The 16,059-nt window shown below is 49.1% G+C and overlaps 1 protein-coding gene across 2 annotated transcripts in view; it reads right to left on the reverse strand.

The window, feature by feature from the left end:
- Window positions 1-1,262: 1,262 nt before the first annotated feature.
- IL1RAP (interleukin 1 receptor accessory protein) overlaps window positions 1,263-16,059 on the reverse strand; it is a 107,551-nt gene continuing 92,754 nt past the window's right edge. The window contains exon 11 of one of the 2 annotated variants that reach the window (XM_054983666.1): window positions 1,263-1,990. In XM_054983666.1, coding sequence (XP_054839641.1) covers window positions 1,263-1,990 — 728 coding nt within the window. Of the gene's footprint in view, window positions 1,991-11,503; window positions 14,379-16,059 lie in introns of those variants that run through there. The other variant, XM_054983667.1, reaches the window with a different exon arrangement.

Below are 16,059 nucleotides of genomic sequence, written 5' to 3' on the forward strand. Positions count from 1 at the left end.
GTGGGAGCACTCCTGTGACTGGCGTGTTGATGTCACTTCCGGAAGTGATGTCATCACGCAAGCACTGTGAGCATGTGTGTGTGAGCAAACCACAACATGCATGTCTGGTGGTGGTGGGTGATCTCTGGGGGGTTGGGGGCAAAATCCCAGGAGATTGCCCGCCACCAGCAGGCACCTGGGAACCTTAGTCGGCAGAATAAATCCATCCCTTTCATCAGCACGTATACAAACATACCTGGTATGCCTTGTATTCTGCAGGCAGAACTTCACTGAATTTTTCAGACATGGCCGTATCAGAAAATCAGTTTGCATAAAATGTCTGAAAAATAGCTTTTGCTGCTCCCCCACCCCCCGCCCTCCACAAAGCCATGCATGTTCCGTGGCCTCTGGAGAGGAACTCGTTTGAGAAACCAGGATATCGAGACGCTGCTCAATCATTCACATAAATGAAATTTTAATTTCAAACAGTTTTATTTCAAAGGTTCTGCCATTATTATTTTTTCTTCAAAAATCCAGATTCTTCTTTAAAAAGAGCAGGCTTTTAAATTATTTATTATCAAAATGTCTCTAATACAGCAATGATGGCAAAGTGAAAATTTGAAATCTTTCCAAATGGGCCATTGCAAAAAAACAGAATGTGCGTCTTCAGTGTAAAAATCCACCCCCCCCCGCAAATTGCTAGATTCCTTTCTCACCAAAATAATCTTCCTGCTTTTTCTGACGCAACCCTTGACGAACTTGAGAAGGTTGGCCCTAAATCTCACTTTTTAAAGCTTCGTAATCCACATCCTGCCCTCATTTGTGCCAAGGACACGCAGAAGAGGGGCTCAGGGCCTCCCGTACAACCAGCTGTGTGCATAGGATGCTCCTTTATTTGAAACTAACTTCTCACCTGTTTCTCACTCCCTAGGTAAACATCCTCATTCCCATCATATATTTACTCCTCTTCTTGTGGAGTTATAGAGACCTTTGAAAAACCACCTGAAAAGAATGCTTCGGGCGCCTCAACCACTCTTTATCTTTCCAGAAGCTGCGTAGGAAAAAGTGCTGAATGCCAGACGAACTTCTCAACTGCTGGTGGGCAGGCCCCACCTTCATGAAGCTCTGCGGAACAGCCAGCCACTTGACGCTCCATCTCCCCCCCCCCTCCCCACAGCTCTGGCTATCAAGCGGAGTTGCATCCTGCTGGTATTTGGACCTGTGCCAACCCTCCCTGAGGGGCCTCCTCTCTGGGGCCAGGAGAAGCACTTACAAGCCGTTGGCTAGAGTACATAGAAGTCATTGTTGTTGGACAAGTCTGTGCACTGGTGGAGATTGAGGGCAGGCATTTGGGGTGCGGCAGAAGGAACCTTTGCGCTGTTCTGGTGTGGAAGTCTCTTTGGCTCCCCAGCAAGGGGCTTACGGAGCTGCGCCTCCCACCTGGGTTTGCCCGACCTGTGACTCTGGCTCCTGAGTTTATGGCTGCCATTGCAGTACGCCACGCAGCACCGGCAAGCTAGGAATGGCTTGGGGTGCCCTTTGGCCTTGACTCGGGGCAGGGGAGCCACCCCTCTTTGAACGGGAATGCCTGGCCTGGAGCTCTGCTCTTCGGCCTGCCCTTTCAAGCGCCCCTCCTTCTTCTGGATGTGGTCCAGGCTCATGTCGGAGTGTGAAGAGCAGCTTTCGTTCCACGCCGAGATGGTGGTGTTCAGGCTCCGCAGGGGCAGGGCCAGGCGCAAGGCCTTCCAGAATTTGGAGCCAGATCGCTTGGACTTCTCTCCCTTCCAGGTCACGAAGGTCACCGACTCCTTCAGCTGCTGGATGCTCGGGTGGGCCCGCTGGAGCGGCCGATACTCGACCACGATGAGCTTGGTGGCGATGTGGTTCTGGCAGAGGAGGCCCAGCTTGAACTCCAGCATGCTGATGCTCTTCTCCAGCAAGTAGTCGGGGCTCAGAACCACGATCATCTTCCGGCTCCGCTGGATGAAGTCGAAAATGGCTTCGGTGATATCTAACGGGAAAGCGAGAAGAGGGGCATCAGAGCTGTGCTACCAGATGCAATGGCCCACATGGAGGACACCCCACTGTGGTTCTCTGTACCCCTACAGAGAAGACTAAAGCCTCACAAAGGTTAAGGTTGCCAACTCCAGGTTGGGAAATTCCTGGAGATTGGGAGTGCAACTTGCAGAGAGCTGGGTTTGGGGAGGAACCTCAGTGGGGTATAATGCCATACAGTCCACCCTTCAAAGCAGCCATTTTCTCCAGGGGAACTGATCTCTGGAATCTGTAAGTTCAGGAGATCTCCAGACCCAACAAGAAGGTTGGCAATCTTCACTACCTCTCTCTAGAGAAATGGTGACTAAGGCAGAAGGAGATGGCTGAAGCCTCTCTTTGGGGTGCACACAGTATTTGTGGTGCTGTCCTGACTCGGATAGCCCAGGAGCGCCTGATCTTGTCAGTCTCAGAAGCTAAGCAGGGTCGGCCTTGGTTAGTAATTGGATGGGAGACCTCCAAACAAGACCAGGGTTGCAGAGGCAGGCAATGGCAAACCACCATTCAAGTCTCCTGCCTTGAAAATCCCAGCAGGGGTTGGCATAAGTCAGCTATGACTTGAGGGCAGGGCTTCAGTCCCCTCCTCAAGGATGGTTGCTACCAGGGGGCCATTCAGGTGGCAGTTGCCAAGTCACACAAAACCAGGGCTTGTTAAGGGGCAGCCTCAGTCACACACAGAGTGTGTTGTCTGTTATGCCACCCCCATTCTGCCCAGTGATGCCCAGACAACACTTCTCACGTGTGGTGCTGCCTCCCTCCCTGGCGGAGGAGCTGGGCCCAGTTTATTCTCACTGCCAGCTGAGGAAACGAGGACTCTGTTTCTCCGTTTTCTCTCTTCCTATTGTGGGCTTCAAGGGTTCTCAGCTGCTTGAATCTTCCTCTCTACGAGAACTTTTTTGCACGGAGAAAGCCGGAGCTTGAGGGAATGGAGCCTCTGGTGGGCTTTCTCCTTTACTTGCACTTTAAAAAAAAAACTGTAACGGCATTTCATTGAAGACCTTTCAGCCACAAGCACACCATCCATCACCGGCTGTGGCACAGCCTAAATACAGAGCTGTGACGATCTCCTCCGGTCTTTGAGGCTCCAGAGTTTGTGCTGTGCTTCTACCCAATCTTTTAAAACACTGGAAGTGCCGAGGATCAAACCCGGGACCTACTGCATGCAAAGCAGATATCTAGCACTGAGCTATGGCTCCTTCCTCCCTCCCTTCAGCTTCTCCCACTTTGCTTGCAAATCTGCTTCTCCGTTTCTTCCAGGATTTCCCCAAGATCGGCCAGCCCATTTCTAAACGATCCTCATTTCTCCCTGCAAGGACTGGCACAACCAGCTGACCCCCTTTTCAACCTTGTTCTCATGGTTCATGGGTCAACAGTTGATGCCACCCTTCCTGCCTGCCCACACACACACTCAGAGCCCCTCCAAATATCCCCCAAGCTGGCATGCATTATAGCCAGGGGCTGTGTGTGTGGGGAGGGGGGGGGAAAGATAGTTGTGAATGTCCTGCACTGTGCAGGGGTTGGACTAGATGACTCTGGAGGTCCCTTCCAACTCTGTGACTCTATGATTCTATGATCCACTCACAGAACAGGCCTGCAGTCTTATACCAGCTGTACCCTGCTTGTGAAACAATCCCAGCCCACGGATAAGCATGCTTGAGTGGAACAAAGACAAAGTGATGCACCAAGCAGGTTTTCTCTTGGCATGGAGACCCCCTGGGCTGGGCAGAATGGAGATGTCCCCACAACTCCCCCACCCCCGGCAAAAAGGGAGCAGAGGCAGAATTAGGGACGCTCGATCCGTTCCTTGCTGCCAATCAGCCTGAGCAACGACTCATTTGTGAGAACTACTTTGGCTCCATGGACAAAACTACACGTGGGGATGACGTGGTCTTGTGTCTTCAAAAGTGAACCCGCTTGGATCGTGTCCACAGCGTGTGCCTGACTTAAGCACGGTGGAAGCACCAGAACTTACCCTGCCCTCCCTCTTCAGCCCCTGCCCAGGTGCCTTTCCTAAGCAGGGTTCATCTCTGGTACGAGGACAGACAGCAAGTGTAAGAGGAAAGAGGCAGGAGGAAGCATCAGCAGCCCCACTTCAGCGCTCCTTTGCGACTTCAAATGCCCCCCCCCCAAGCCCCTTTATAGACATTGGGTCAGAAGCACCTTTGAAGACATGGTTCTGCTGCTTTCAGCCTCACCAGACATACGCCGGGAGGGAATGCTGCGTGCAGAACTCCAGGGGTCATATAAATCTGTAAAAGTTTTTCTTTTACAAAATTCAGGCACATGGGGACCGGGGCATCCGGGACAGCCCTGCTAGCTTGGAAGTGCCTCTCTCGTTCACGTCTCACAAACTCATCGTTACCTGGATTTTTAAGGACTTTTTCTCCGTGCCGCCTAAACCTCTCTTAAAATGTGAAGATTTTAGCCCTGACATGGTTCAGGGTAAAGAGTGGAAGCCCTGGAGAGGAAAACTTCTTATGCTACAGTCTTCTCCCCAGAACGTGTGCAAAGTTGAGTGCTCCGCAAGGCTTGCTCGACCTGAAGAAATCACTGACTCACGAAAAGACAGCCCCCCTCCCTTTCTCCAACTCATGACTGGCCGTTCTTTCCTCCTCGCAAAATTATATTTTGCCAAGACCCACAAGAAAATTTCTTATCCTGATTAGGGAAGGGCACTAACAGCAATTCGGACAAAAAAAAGTCACAAACAGCCCAATCCGCTGTTCGCGAGCAAGCTGTTTGTGAGGCCCCGTTCACGGAGAACATGTATTCGTTCCAAGCCCTCTTTGTGGCGTTGGTCAGCCCTTCGTAAAGCCAGACAGTCTGCCACCTTTCAATCAATTCCCCTGGCAACATAGGCATGGATTGTCTGAACTCTGTCTGAACTCCTTCTGGCTTTCCTTCTGGCTTGTAACCCCTCAAAGTAGCTTCCAGCAGACTGTCCAATTTTTGCCACTGTGAAGAGAAAATGACAGGAAAGAGGGAGACCCATGGATCTCAGTTGTCAACTGAGATGGAGACAAACAGTGCAGATGACCTAACTACGTCTCGAGGCAAAGTGTGCCGGGGAAGTTACAGGTGTTTATATACAAATGCTAGAAGTGTCCGAGGTAAAATTGGGGAGCTGGAATGTTTAGTGTTGGGCGAATCCATAGACATTGTGGGCATATCAGAAACTTGGTGGGATGAGGAAAATCAGTGGGACACGGTGATTCCTGGATATAAATTATATCGGAAGGATAGGGAGGGAAGGGTTGGTGGTGGGGTGGCTCTATATGTCAGAGAAGGTATACATTCCAGTAAGATTGAGAAGGTAACTGAATTAGATTCGCTTCTGGAAATGCTATGGGTTGAAATTACGGGCCCAAATGGAAACTTAACTGTGGGAGTTTGTTATCGCCCTCCAGATCAGAAAATAGAGGAGGATTATAAAATGATGACAGGATTAAAGATGACTGCTAAACAAAAAAACTGTGTTGTAATGGGTGATTTTAACTACCCACACATTGACTGGGCCAATGGGTGTTCGAATCGGGGGAGAGAAAGTGAGTTTCTAGACTGTCTCAATGACTGTGCTATGGAACAGATGGTTACAGAACCTACTAGGGGAGAGGTGATCCTGGATTTGGTCCTCAGTAATGCTGAAGACCTGGTGAGAGATGTAAATGTGATTGCACCACTTGGGAACAGTGACCATAATGTTATTGAGTACAACATATGTATAAATAGGAAATTGCCAAATAAGACCAACACAGCCATGTTTAACTTCAAAAGGGGTAACTTTTCTGAGATGAGGGGGTACGTGAAGAAGAAACTGAAAGGGAAAGTAAAAAAGGTCAAAACACTTGGGGAATCTTGGAGACTATTTAAAACTACAATCCTGGAAGCTCAAATTAAATATATACCGCTGGTTAGGAAAGGCACAAATAGGTTTAGGAAAAGGCCAGCATGGTTAACAAGCAATGTAATAGAAGCTGTAAAAGGTAAAAAGGATTCTTTTAGGCAGTGGGAAACTAGTCGGAGTGAGGTTGATAAAAAGGAGCATAAGCTGTGGCAAAAAAAGTGCAAGTCTGTGATCAGACAGGCAAAAAGGGAATATGAGGAGCATATTGCAAAGAACATAAAGAAAAACAATAAACAATTCTTTAAATATATTAGAAGTAGGAAACCAGCTAGGGAGGCAGTGGGGCCCTTGGATGACCAAGGCGTAAAAGGATTACTAAAGGGTGATAGGGAAATGGCCGAGAAGCTGAATGCGTTCTTTGCTTCTGTCTTCACTGTGGAAGATAAGAAGTGCATGCCCACTCCGGAAGCACTGACTTTGGGAGGGGTTTTGAAAGACCTGAGTCACATTGAGGTGACGAGAGAGGAGGTTATGCGACTGCTAGATAATTTAAAAACTGATAAATCACCGGGCCCAGATGGCATACATCCAAGAGTTCTGAAAGAACTCAAGTGTGAACTTGTAGATCTCCTCACAAAAATATGTAATCTGTCATTAAACTCTGCATCTGTTCCTGAGGACTGGAAGGTAGCTAATGTTGTCCCCATCTTTAAAAAAGGTTCCAGGGGAGATCCGGGAAATTACAGGCCAGTCAGCCTGACGTCAATACCGGGTAAGTTGGTGGAAACTATTATCAAAAATAAAATTAGTGGGCACATTGATGACCAAAAGCTGATGAGGAAAACTCAGCATGGGTTCTGTAAGGGAAGATCTTGTCTCACCAATCTGTTAGAGTTCTTTGAGGGAGTGAACAAACAAGTGGACAAGGGAGACCCGATAGATATTGTTTATCTTGACTTCCAGAAAGCTTTTGACAAAGTTCCTCATCAAAGGCTCCTAAGTAAGCTCAGTAGCTATGGGATAAAGGGCCAAGTCCTCTTGTGGATCGAAAACTGGCTAATTAATAGGAAACAGAGAGTGAGTATAAACGGGCACTTCTCACAGTGGAGGGTGGTGAGCAGTGGGGTGCCACAGGGGTCGGTATTGGGTCCAATGCTTTTTAACTTGTTTATTAATGATTTGGAATTGGGATTAAGCAGTGAAGTGGCTAAATTTGCAGATGACACGAAATTGTTCAGGGTGGTGAAAGCCAGAGAGGATTGTGAGGCACTCCAAAGGGATCTGTCGAGGCTAGAAGAGTGGGCATCCATGTGGCAAATGAGGTTCAATGTAGCCAAGTGCAAAGTAATGCACATTGGAACCAAAAATCCAAAATATAAATACAAGTTGATGGGGTCTGAACTGGCGGAGACTGACCAAGAGAGAGATCTTGGAGTCATGATAGATAACTCACTAAAAACGTCAGCACAGTGTGCGACTGCCATAAAAAAAGCTAATGCTATGCTAGGGGTTATTAGGAAAGGGATTGAAAACAAATCAGCCGGTATCATAATGCCTCTGTATAAATCGATGGTGAGGCCTCATTTGGAGTACTGTGTACAGTTCTGGTCACCACACCTTAAAAAAGATATCATAGCACTGGAAAAAGTACAGAGAAGGGCAACTAAAATGATTAAAGGGTTGGAACACTTTCCCTATGAGGAAAGATTGAGGCGCTTGGGGCTCTTTAGCCTGGAGAAAAGACGACTGAGGGGAGACATGATAGAGGTTTATAAGATAATGCACGGGTTAGAGAAGGTAGAGAAAGATGTGTTTTTCTCCCTTTCTCACAATACAAGAACTCGTGGGCACTCTATGAAATTATTGAGCAGTCGGGTTAGAACAGATAGAAGAAAATACTACTTTACACAAAGGGTGATAAACACATGGAATTCGTTGCCACAGGAGGTGGTGGCAGCTACAAGCATTGCCAGCTTCAACAGGGGACTGGACAAATATATGGAGCAGAGGTCCATCAGTGGCTATTAGCCACAGGAGATAGATGGTATTCTCTTTGTGGGGAGGTGGTGCTCTGTTGTCTTGGTGCTGGAAGGAAGGCAGTGGGAGGGCTTCTGGTGTCCTGGCCTCACTGACAGTCCTTTAGATGGCACTGGATTTCTAGCCACTGTGTGTGACAGAATGTTGGACTGGATGGGCCACTGGCCTGATCCAACATGGCTTTGCTTATGTTCTTATGTTCTTATGTTCTTATGATCATGCCTTTTCTGGGGCGCAATCTCTCTGAAACTTGGGAGGTCTTCAGAGGACAGTGAGGACTATGTCCTCTGCAACTTTGGTGGGTATTGGACATTGGGGAGGTCAGTTTGTAACCCCTCAAAGTAGCTTCCTGCAGACAGTCCAGTTTTTGCCCCTGTGAAGAGAAAATGACAGGAAAGGGGGAGACCCACGGATCATGCCTTTCCCGGCTCAAGTTCAGCTAAGTCCCAAGGGGGCCGTTCTGGCTCCCACGAACCTCCAACTGCGAATATGTTCATGAACAGGTCATGTTCATCGATATTCGTGAATCCCTGTTCGTGGATGGCAACGAACAACGAACATCGTTTGGGTCCCCCCCCCCCGTTCGTGCCAATCTCTAATCCTGATGATGCATTGTAATAATTTTAATCTGGAAACTTCCATAGAGATTTTCCCTTGTTTAGAAGTGTGGGGGACTGGCAGAGAGGGAGAAATCTCCTGTGACTCCAGGCCCCCAGGCCAGAGCTCCGTAGCCCAACAAACGTGCAGAATACATTGACACCATTTCCAGGGCAGCCTGGGGCATGAATGGGCTGGGCAAAACAGGGCCTAGAGCAGGGCCATCGTCAGTAGTCACTGCCCGCTCCAGGTCTTGATAGAAGCAAGCAGGCTTGGAATATCTCTGATTCTATGGCCTCGTAAGCCTGGGACTGCACATTGCAGCATCAAGTGGAGCCTCCCACGACTGGAAAAGCCTCTGCACATCGAAAACAGGCATGTCACACTAGGCTAGGCCCCATTTCCTTGACATGCTAATTCACTACATGGGATGTTTTTGGGCATGGAGTCACCTTCAGCAGCCCAGAACCACCTTTGCGCCCCCGCTGAAAGCTGGTTTTGCTTGCACTCTGTCAGAGCGACCACTGCTGTACTACGGATAAGTTGCAAGGCACCTTGGATTGGGGGCCTCTGCATTTCCCTCCAACATTCTGCTTTGCTTACTGGCATAAAGTGAAGGACTCTCAGGGGACACCCATCTCTGCACAATGGCAGTCAGAAGTCTGCACAGCACATGCTTACCTGTGGTGCAAAAATAGTACGGAGTCCAGTAGCACCTTTAAGACTAACCAACTTTATTGTTGCATAAGCTTTCAAGAACCACAGCTCTCTTTGTCAGATGCATCTTTTGAAGAGAGCTGTGGTTCTTGAAAGCTTATGCTACAATAAAGTTGGTTAGTCTTAAAGGTGCTACTGCACTCTTTACTATTTTTGCAACTACAGACTAACACAGCTAACGCCTCTGGATCTACTACTTGCGGTAGGAACCAGAAGGCCTCTCCTTTAGCTTGAGGGCTTTCTGCACATATCCATAAGAACGCTATATGCATGCTGCGTTAAGAGTTCATTATAGCTGGGATGTTAAGCAGGGTTGGCTCTGGTTGGTACTTTGAATGGAAGACCAGGGTTGCTCATCTCTTCACTTGAAAACCCCTTGAGGGGGATCACCATGACTTAGGTGTGACTTGATGGCACATTATTAATAGCCCACACCAACATGGTGCCTTTTCAGCTTTGAGAAGGGCGAGCAGAGGAGCAAGTGCCTCTGGCTGGTGGCTGCTCCCTGAACTGGAGACAGCAGGGACTGATCCGGGGACCTTCTGCATGCGAAATTTGTGAACTATTGCTGAGCCATGGCCCTTCCTTCTTGGACCACTGGACCATCTGGCTCAGCTTTATCTGCTCTAATGACCAATTCATGGGCAGGGAAGGGCCTTTCCTACCACCTTTGTCTCAGAGAGATGTATCAGTAAAGAGGCAGGGACCACAGACTTTACTGCTACGCGCTACTATGTACTATTTGTTGCCTGAATTGTGATCCAACTGGGTAGTTCTGTTTTTAAATATTGTTTTAATTTATCAGCATTAGAATGGCTAATAGTCCGTTTCAGCATTTCCTCAACTCTGTGTCAGATTTCTGGTGGTTTTAAATCTTTGCAAATTTGCATGTATAGCCCGTGTGTGTGTGTGTGATGTGCCGTCAGGTCGTCTCTGACCTATGGCGACCCTATGAATGAAAGACCTCCAAAACGTTCTCTCTCTTAACAGTCCTGCTCAGATCCTGCAAACTGGAGGACGTGGCTTCCTTTATTGAGTCCAGCCATCTCGGTTTTAGGTCTTCCTCTTTTCCTGCTGCCTTCCACTTTTCCTAGCATTATTGACTTTTCCAGAGAATCTTGTCTTCTCATGACGTGACCAAAGTACAATAGCTTTAGTCTTGTCTGTTTATTGAAATGACCTTGAAATTAACTGTACTGTCTCACACTGTAATCCGCCTGGAGTCTCAGTGAGAAAGGTGGACTAAAAATGACAAATAAATTGGAGATGTGCTGGGGGTCGAACCAGGGACATTCTATATGCAACCACTGAATTATGGCCCGTGTAAACTGTCATATGCTTATTACAAAAGTTTTTTCCCCCTGCTGTTTAAAGGTGGCAGGAAAGGGAACACTCCAGAGCAAAGATTTCTACCAATGCCAGTCCACCTATATCATGAAGCAGAGAGTTCCCCAGACCATAATGTGCTGTGGGGAAGGGTGCAGCTCTCACCCCCTACCTCCGAATCAGCCACTCCACTCCTGTAATAACCTTGGGCCTATATACCGCCCTTCAGGACAACTTATCACTTCCTCAGAGTGGTTAACAAAGTGTGTTGTTTATTATCCTCACAATAATTCCTCTGTGAGATGGGTGGGGCTGAGAGAGCTCTGAGAGAGCTGTGACTGGCCCAAGGTCACCCAGCTGGCTACAAGTAGAGGAGTGGGGAATCAAACCTGGTTCTCCAAGATCAAAGCTCTTTGATCTTTAAGAAGGTAAATCTGGGGGGGAAATAACTGGAAGGGAGGCAGTAGTGGAAAACTTTGGAGATTAAAATTTTAAGTATGATGTTTGTTTTAAAAAGATAAGTGTTGTAGGGAAGAATTGAAATGAAATATGTATTACTGTTTTCTTTTATTTCTAAGTTCTGTTTTCTTTTCTTCCTTCTTGTAAGCTTCTTTTACTATTTCTTTTATTTTTGCTTTCTGGCTTTTTTACTGGGCTTTTAATTCTATTAATAAAATAAAAATTCCAATGAAACCCGGTTCTCCAGATTACAGTCCTGCTGCTCTTAACCACTACACGGAGCTGGCTCTATCAGTGGGCGATGCAGGCTCTTGGCTGCCAGAGCATCTTTTCGGGCTTACAAGCTCCTTTGGAGCAGAGAGGAGCTCGTCTCTAGTGGATCCATTGTAGTTTGCAGAGTGGTGGGGCAGAGAGTGATCGGGACCAGAAGGAATAGAAAAATGGGGAAAAGAAAATGTGAAAAATGGAGAAGGAACTGAACACACAATAAAGGAAAATACCAAAATAAGCATTTTATTGAAACAAAACCAAAACGGTCACATTGTAATGCAGATGATACAAGAAAATACAGACAGGGGAAGGGGAAACAAAACTGAACCAATGAACGAGCAAATGGAATGGGTGGCTTGAGAGACCCCTCACTGGTTCGGCTTCCAAGGAGGATCCCCCTCCCATGGAAGATTTGGGCACTGATGCTTCAAGGCAGAGAGCAACACCGTAATTCAAGGCCAGGGGGCCAGTGTGGGCTAAAGCGGAGCCCTGCATCGGAGGGGCATACTTGCACACAGCCGGCCAGAAGGCAGGTGTACCGTTTAAGAGTGTGTGCCTCTACCACTAATGCACATCAGAAACCACGTAAATTGGGCGAGTGCCTCGTTTAGATTTTGGTGCACTTCCCTCCGGAGCTCAGAAGGGTCCCCCATCCTCCACTTTATCCTCACAGAAACCCAGTGGGTGCGGTCACACCAAGACTGACCAGTCCAGAGTCTCCCAGCACGCTTCCGTGGCAGAGTGGGGATTTGAACCCATTAACTATTACACTGTAAGGAAGCTTAAGGCCACCTGACAAGTTAGGCAGAGAGAAACCTGGATTTAGTACCGCGTGCAGTAGTGTGCATGGACTGGTGTGCTCGGTTGCAGGCACTGAGGGCTGACTTCAGAGTTACCAAGGAGGGGTACATAAGCAGCACTGCCAGTGTATACCTAGAAGGAGCAGTGGTGGCTCTTCCTGGGTAGCTTTGGCAACCCAACTTATTTTCATGAGCTAACCGGAGCTGTTATCCTGCCACGCCTGCCCGAACCACAAATTCCAAGCTATTTCAGCCACAGCTCTGTGCAGGTTATCCTAGCTCACTCACAGACAGCTTGTGCAGCATAGCAGTTACTGCGTCACACTAACCTCTGGAAGGCCTGGATTCATATCCCCATACTGCCGTGACATTCCCTAGACAATCTCGACCAAATCACTTGCTCTCCACTGAACCTACCTTGCAGGGTTGTGGTGAGGACAAAGCAGGGAACAGAGAACTGTGTTCACTGCCCTGAACTTCTTGAAGTGCGAGTTGCGTGCTCAGCTCATTGTTTCTCTCTAGCAAGAATTGTGTGTTTCACCCTCCTCCCTGGCAGCCATTAACTGTCCTATTGTTCAAGACTCCAACACCCATCCTGACAGGGAAGAGAACCGGGGAGCTCCCAGTCTTCCTTATGGGGTCTGCTCCGTTCTCAAGTCCCTTCTGTCTTTCATTCATGTCCTGCACTTGTAACCAAATCCAAGGCTGTCACCCCAGGGTTAGTCTCTTTCAGCCTAGCTCTCCCCAGATCTGTGATGTGTGTGGGGTGGAGGGTAAAGCAACGAAGACAAAGGTTGGGAAGCTGAGACTGCGTCACAGCCAACTGGCAGACCTAAGGAATGACAGCCAGTGAGATGGAGCCCACGGGAGCTGTCTGTAAACTTGGACAGAACATTTTAAATGCCCCTGGCCTGGGAAATAATACTGAACACAAGCGTAAGAGCCTATCGCCTAACCTGCTTGTAGGTTAGAAGGGAAAGCAAATACATGCAACTGTCAAGTGAGACAAAACTTTTTGTGCCACAGTGCAGAATAACTTGCTCCAAAAGTCAACTGGACCTTCTTAACAGGTGTTTCTCCACGCCCCCGCCCCCGCCACTCCTGTGGTTTGTGCTGGGGTGAGAAATGGGGTGGGGGGAGTGGAGAAGAGCATGGCTCAGAGGAAACCTGTTGGAATCCTGGCCAGCTTTGTGGCAGGATCCGCTAGTTGGGGCACTGTTAGATGGCACGCCAGTCCAACGTCATCCCCGCGTTTGCCCTCTGGAGAACGATTAGGTGGCAACAGAGCTGTGGGATTTCTCGGGGGAGGGGTGGAGAAGAACATAAAAATATAGGATCTGAGAGCTCAGGATTGCGGTGTGCCTCCACTGCGTGGCTGCTATGGAGGGATCCCTGATCAAATGCACTGCACACGGTTAACAATCGAGTTCCTCCAAACAAGTAATGTCCATTCTATCTAGGGAGACACATAATAGAACATGATCCCTGTTTTTTAAAGGCTGGTGCTGGAAGCAAGGACTGGCGGCTTCCAACGGTGTCTCGGGCAGGACTCATCCTGTCCAAACAGAAGTGAAATCCCCCAGTGACTCTCTAGTCAGAAAACTCAAGAGCAAGGCAGGGCAACAGCGGTCTCTGTCCTCCACGTAGGCAAGAACTCCCCCACAATCCCACGCCAAAGACCGCACGGGCCCTGCCTGAAAGGAACCTGCCTTCTCGTGGGATAGAAAACCCAGCAGTGGCTTTGTGGGTCCGTCACCAACAGGGGGGCCCCAGGCACACAAACGCACGTGGGCGTTCTTTCAGACAGGCCTGGCAAACGGTGCTCAGGCGGAGCACTGGGATGGGGGCAGCTTCTTCCAGACGCTCTCAAAACCCTTGACTAGGATCCTCCTAGTTCAGCATCAGCTGTTTCCTCCCTCCTCCTGGCCCCCTATCAGGCTTTTCCAGGGAAGGGTAGGAGAATTCTTGTGCCTCCACGGAGCTCTTGGCTCTGTTCTTCACCGGCATCTCCACCAGCAGCTGCTTCCAGAACCTTCCCCGGGGATACCTGGACTTCTCCCCCTTCCACTTAATGACCGTGAGAGCCGCCTTGGCCCGCCGGAGTTCCTTGACCTTGCTCTTCTTGATGGCCTTGTACTGGACCAGTATGACCCTGATGCTGCCCTGGGAGGCCATGTTCTCCAGGCCTGCCTTCAGCTCCAGCAAGGCCTGGGTGCCCTGAAGGACATAGTTTGGGCTCAGCACGACCAAGAGGCGGCGGCTTCTCTGGATGAAGCTGAGGGTCTCGTCCGTAACAACTGGGAGAGAAAACACACCGCGCAGGTTAGGGAAGGCCAAGGCACAGCCCTCAAGCAGCTGGCAGAGGACAGACCTCGACAAGAAGGCCTGAGAATCTGGCACAGAACTCTTTACTCCTACGTTCCTCCCTTTCAAGTCTCTGGTTATTAGGGTTCCAGGACACTGTACGGTCCAAGCGAGACCTCTAGTGGGTTCTGCCATGGGATGCCCGACAGAACTTCTCCCCCTCACCCTGGGGCTACGGCTCTGTGCTCGGCCCCCTACCTGCACACCACACGTCCTTCATTCTGTTTTTTCAGGTGGGTAGCCGTGTTGGTCTGCAGTCAAAGAGCAAGATCTGGGTCTCACAGCACCTCAAAGACCAACTAGATTTCCAAGACATGAGCTTTCGAGAGTAAAGAGAGTTTTGACCCTTGAAAGCTCATACCTTGGAAGCCTACTTGGTCTTTCAGGCTTTGTTCCGCTCTGGCTCACGTGGTGCTGAAGAACCTTCACACAGACCTCTCCCATCAGAGCCAACCCCATTTCTGGATATTCAACGGATGTGGATCCGCCAGTTCTCTCTCTTTCTACAGAGCTCAGGAGTTTGATTCCATTCCTGGCCTCTTTCGAACGTTATGTTTTCATGCTGAACATTCCTTTACACAGCTTTTTTCTTGAGGAAAAAAATAATAGCCGTTTCTTACTTTATTTTTAAAGTTGATCCTATTTGAAATTGTGGATGGCTTTAGCCCCTGACCCAATGCCGTTGCTGGGAATTAGTCACATGCACATGGGGGGGGGTCCCCCATTCACACCAAGCGATTCACCTCGCCAGGTGAGCCGAGAGACCACCACGTGCTTCTGCACCTCACTGAACCGGGCAGGCAGAAGGCGGCTTGTATGCGGGGACTGCTCCTGCTGAATTGAGTAGGTTTCCGCTCAGTTTTGGAGTGTTGCCTTGGGAAAATTTGGAGAGATGACTAATAAATCTAAAGGCCTGCCTCTCTCCATATGTTCCTGTGTGCCAACTGTACTCTTTGGGTTGACATCTTTTAGTCCACCCCCTCCCCCACTCCATCCTGCTTGCCTTTGACAGTGGCTCCCACTTTGTGGAATGGGCTTTCTCATGACACAGGGAAGCACGTCCTCCTTGGAGGGTTTTACAAAGTGCTGTGGGATTGTTTCGTGAGAAGTGTTTAGAGCTCAGGGCTTAATTCTCGTGGCCCCTACTTACATGCCCAGGGTAATGCAGTTCGCTACTTTGGAGTCAGGGTGCAATTTTCCAGTTTGGCTGGGGATCCTGATGCTGTCTTGCCATCATTGCTATTGTTGCCAGTGTCTTTCCTGCACTTCGTTCAACCGGAAAACATCTACAGGTGGTCCCTGGCCCTAGGGAGGCTTGGCTAGCCTCTATCAGGGCCTTTTTGGTCCTGGCCCCAACCTGGTGGAACTCTCTATCTGAGGACACTTGGGCCCGCCAGGATCGTGTATCATTTAGGCGGGCTTGTAAGACAGAGATGTTCCACCAGGCATATGGTGGAGGCTGATTTTAGTCCATCAGTGCTGAGCCTTCCACCGGTCTCCCTCTATGAGGGGTTATGGAGGGTCCACTGCTGGCTGCCCCGAAAAGGGGTACAGTACTCTCTTTGCTACTAACTCCCCTTTTTGTATGCTGACAGGCAGGAGTGCAGGGCTGCC

The sequence above is a fragment of the Eublepharis macularius genome, chromosome 6 (genome assembly GCF_028583425.1).
Source record: "Eublepharis macularius isolate TG4126 chromosome 6, MPM_Emac_v1.0, whole genome shotgun sequence".
Taxonomy (NCBI): Eukaryota; Metazoa; Chordata; class Lepidosauria; order Squamata; family Eublepharidae; genus Eublepharis; species Eublepharis macularius.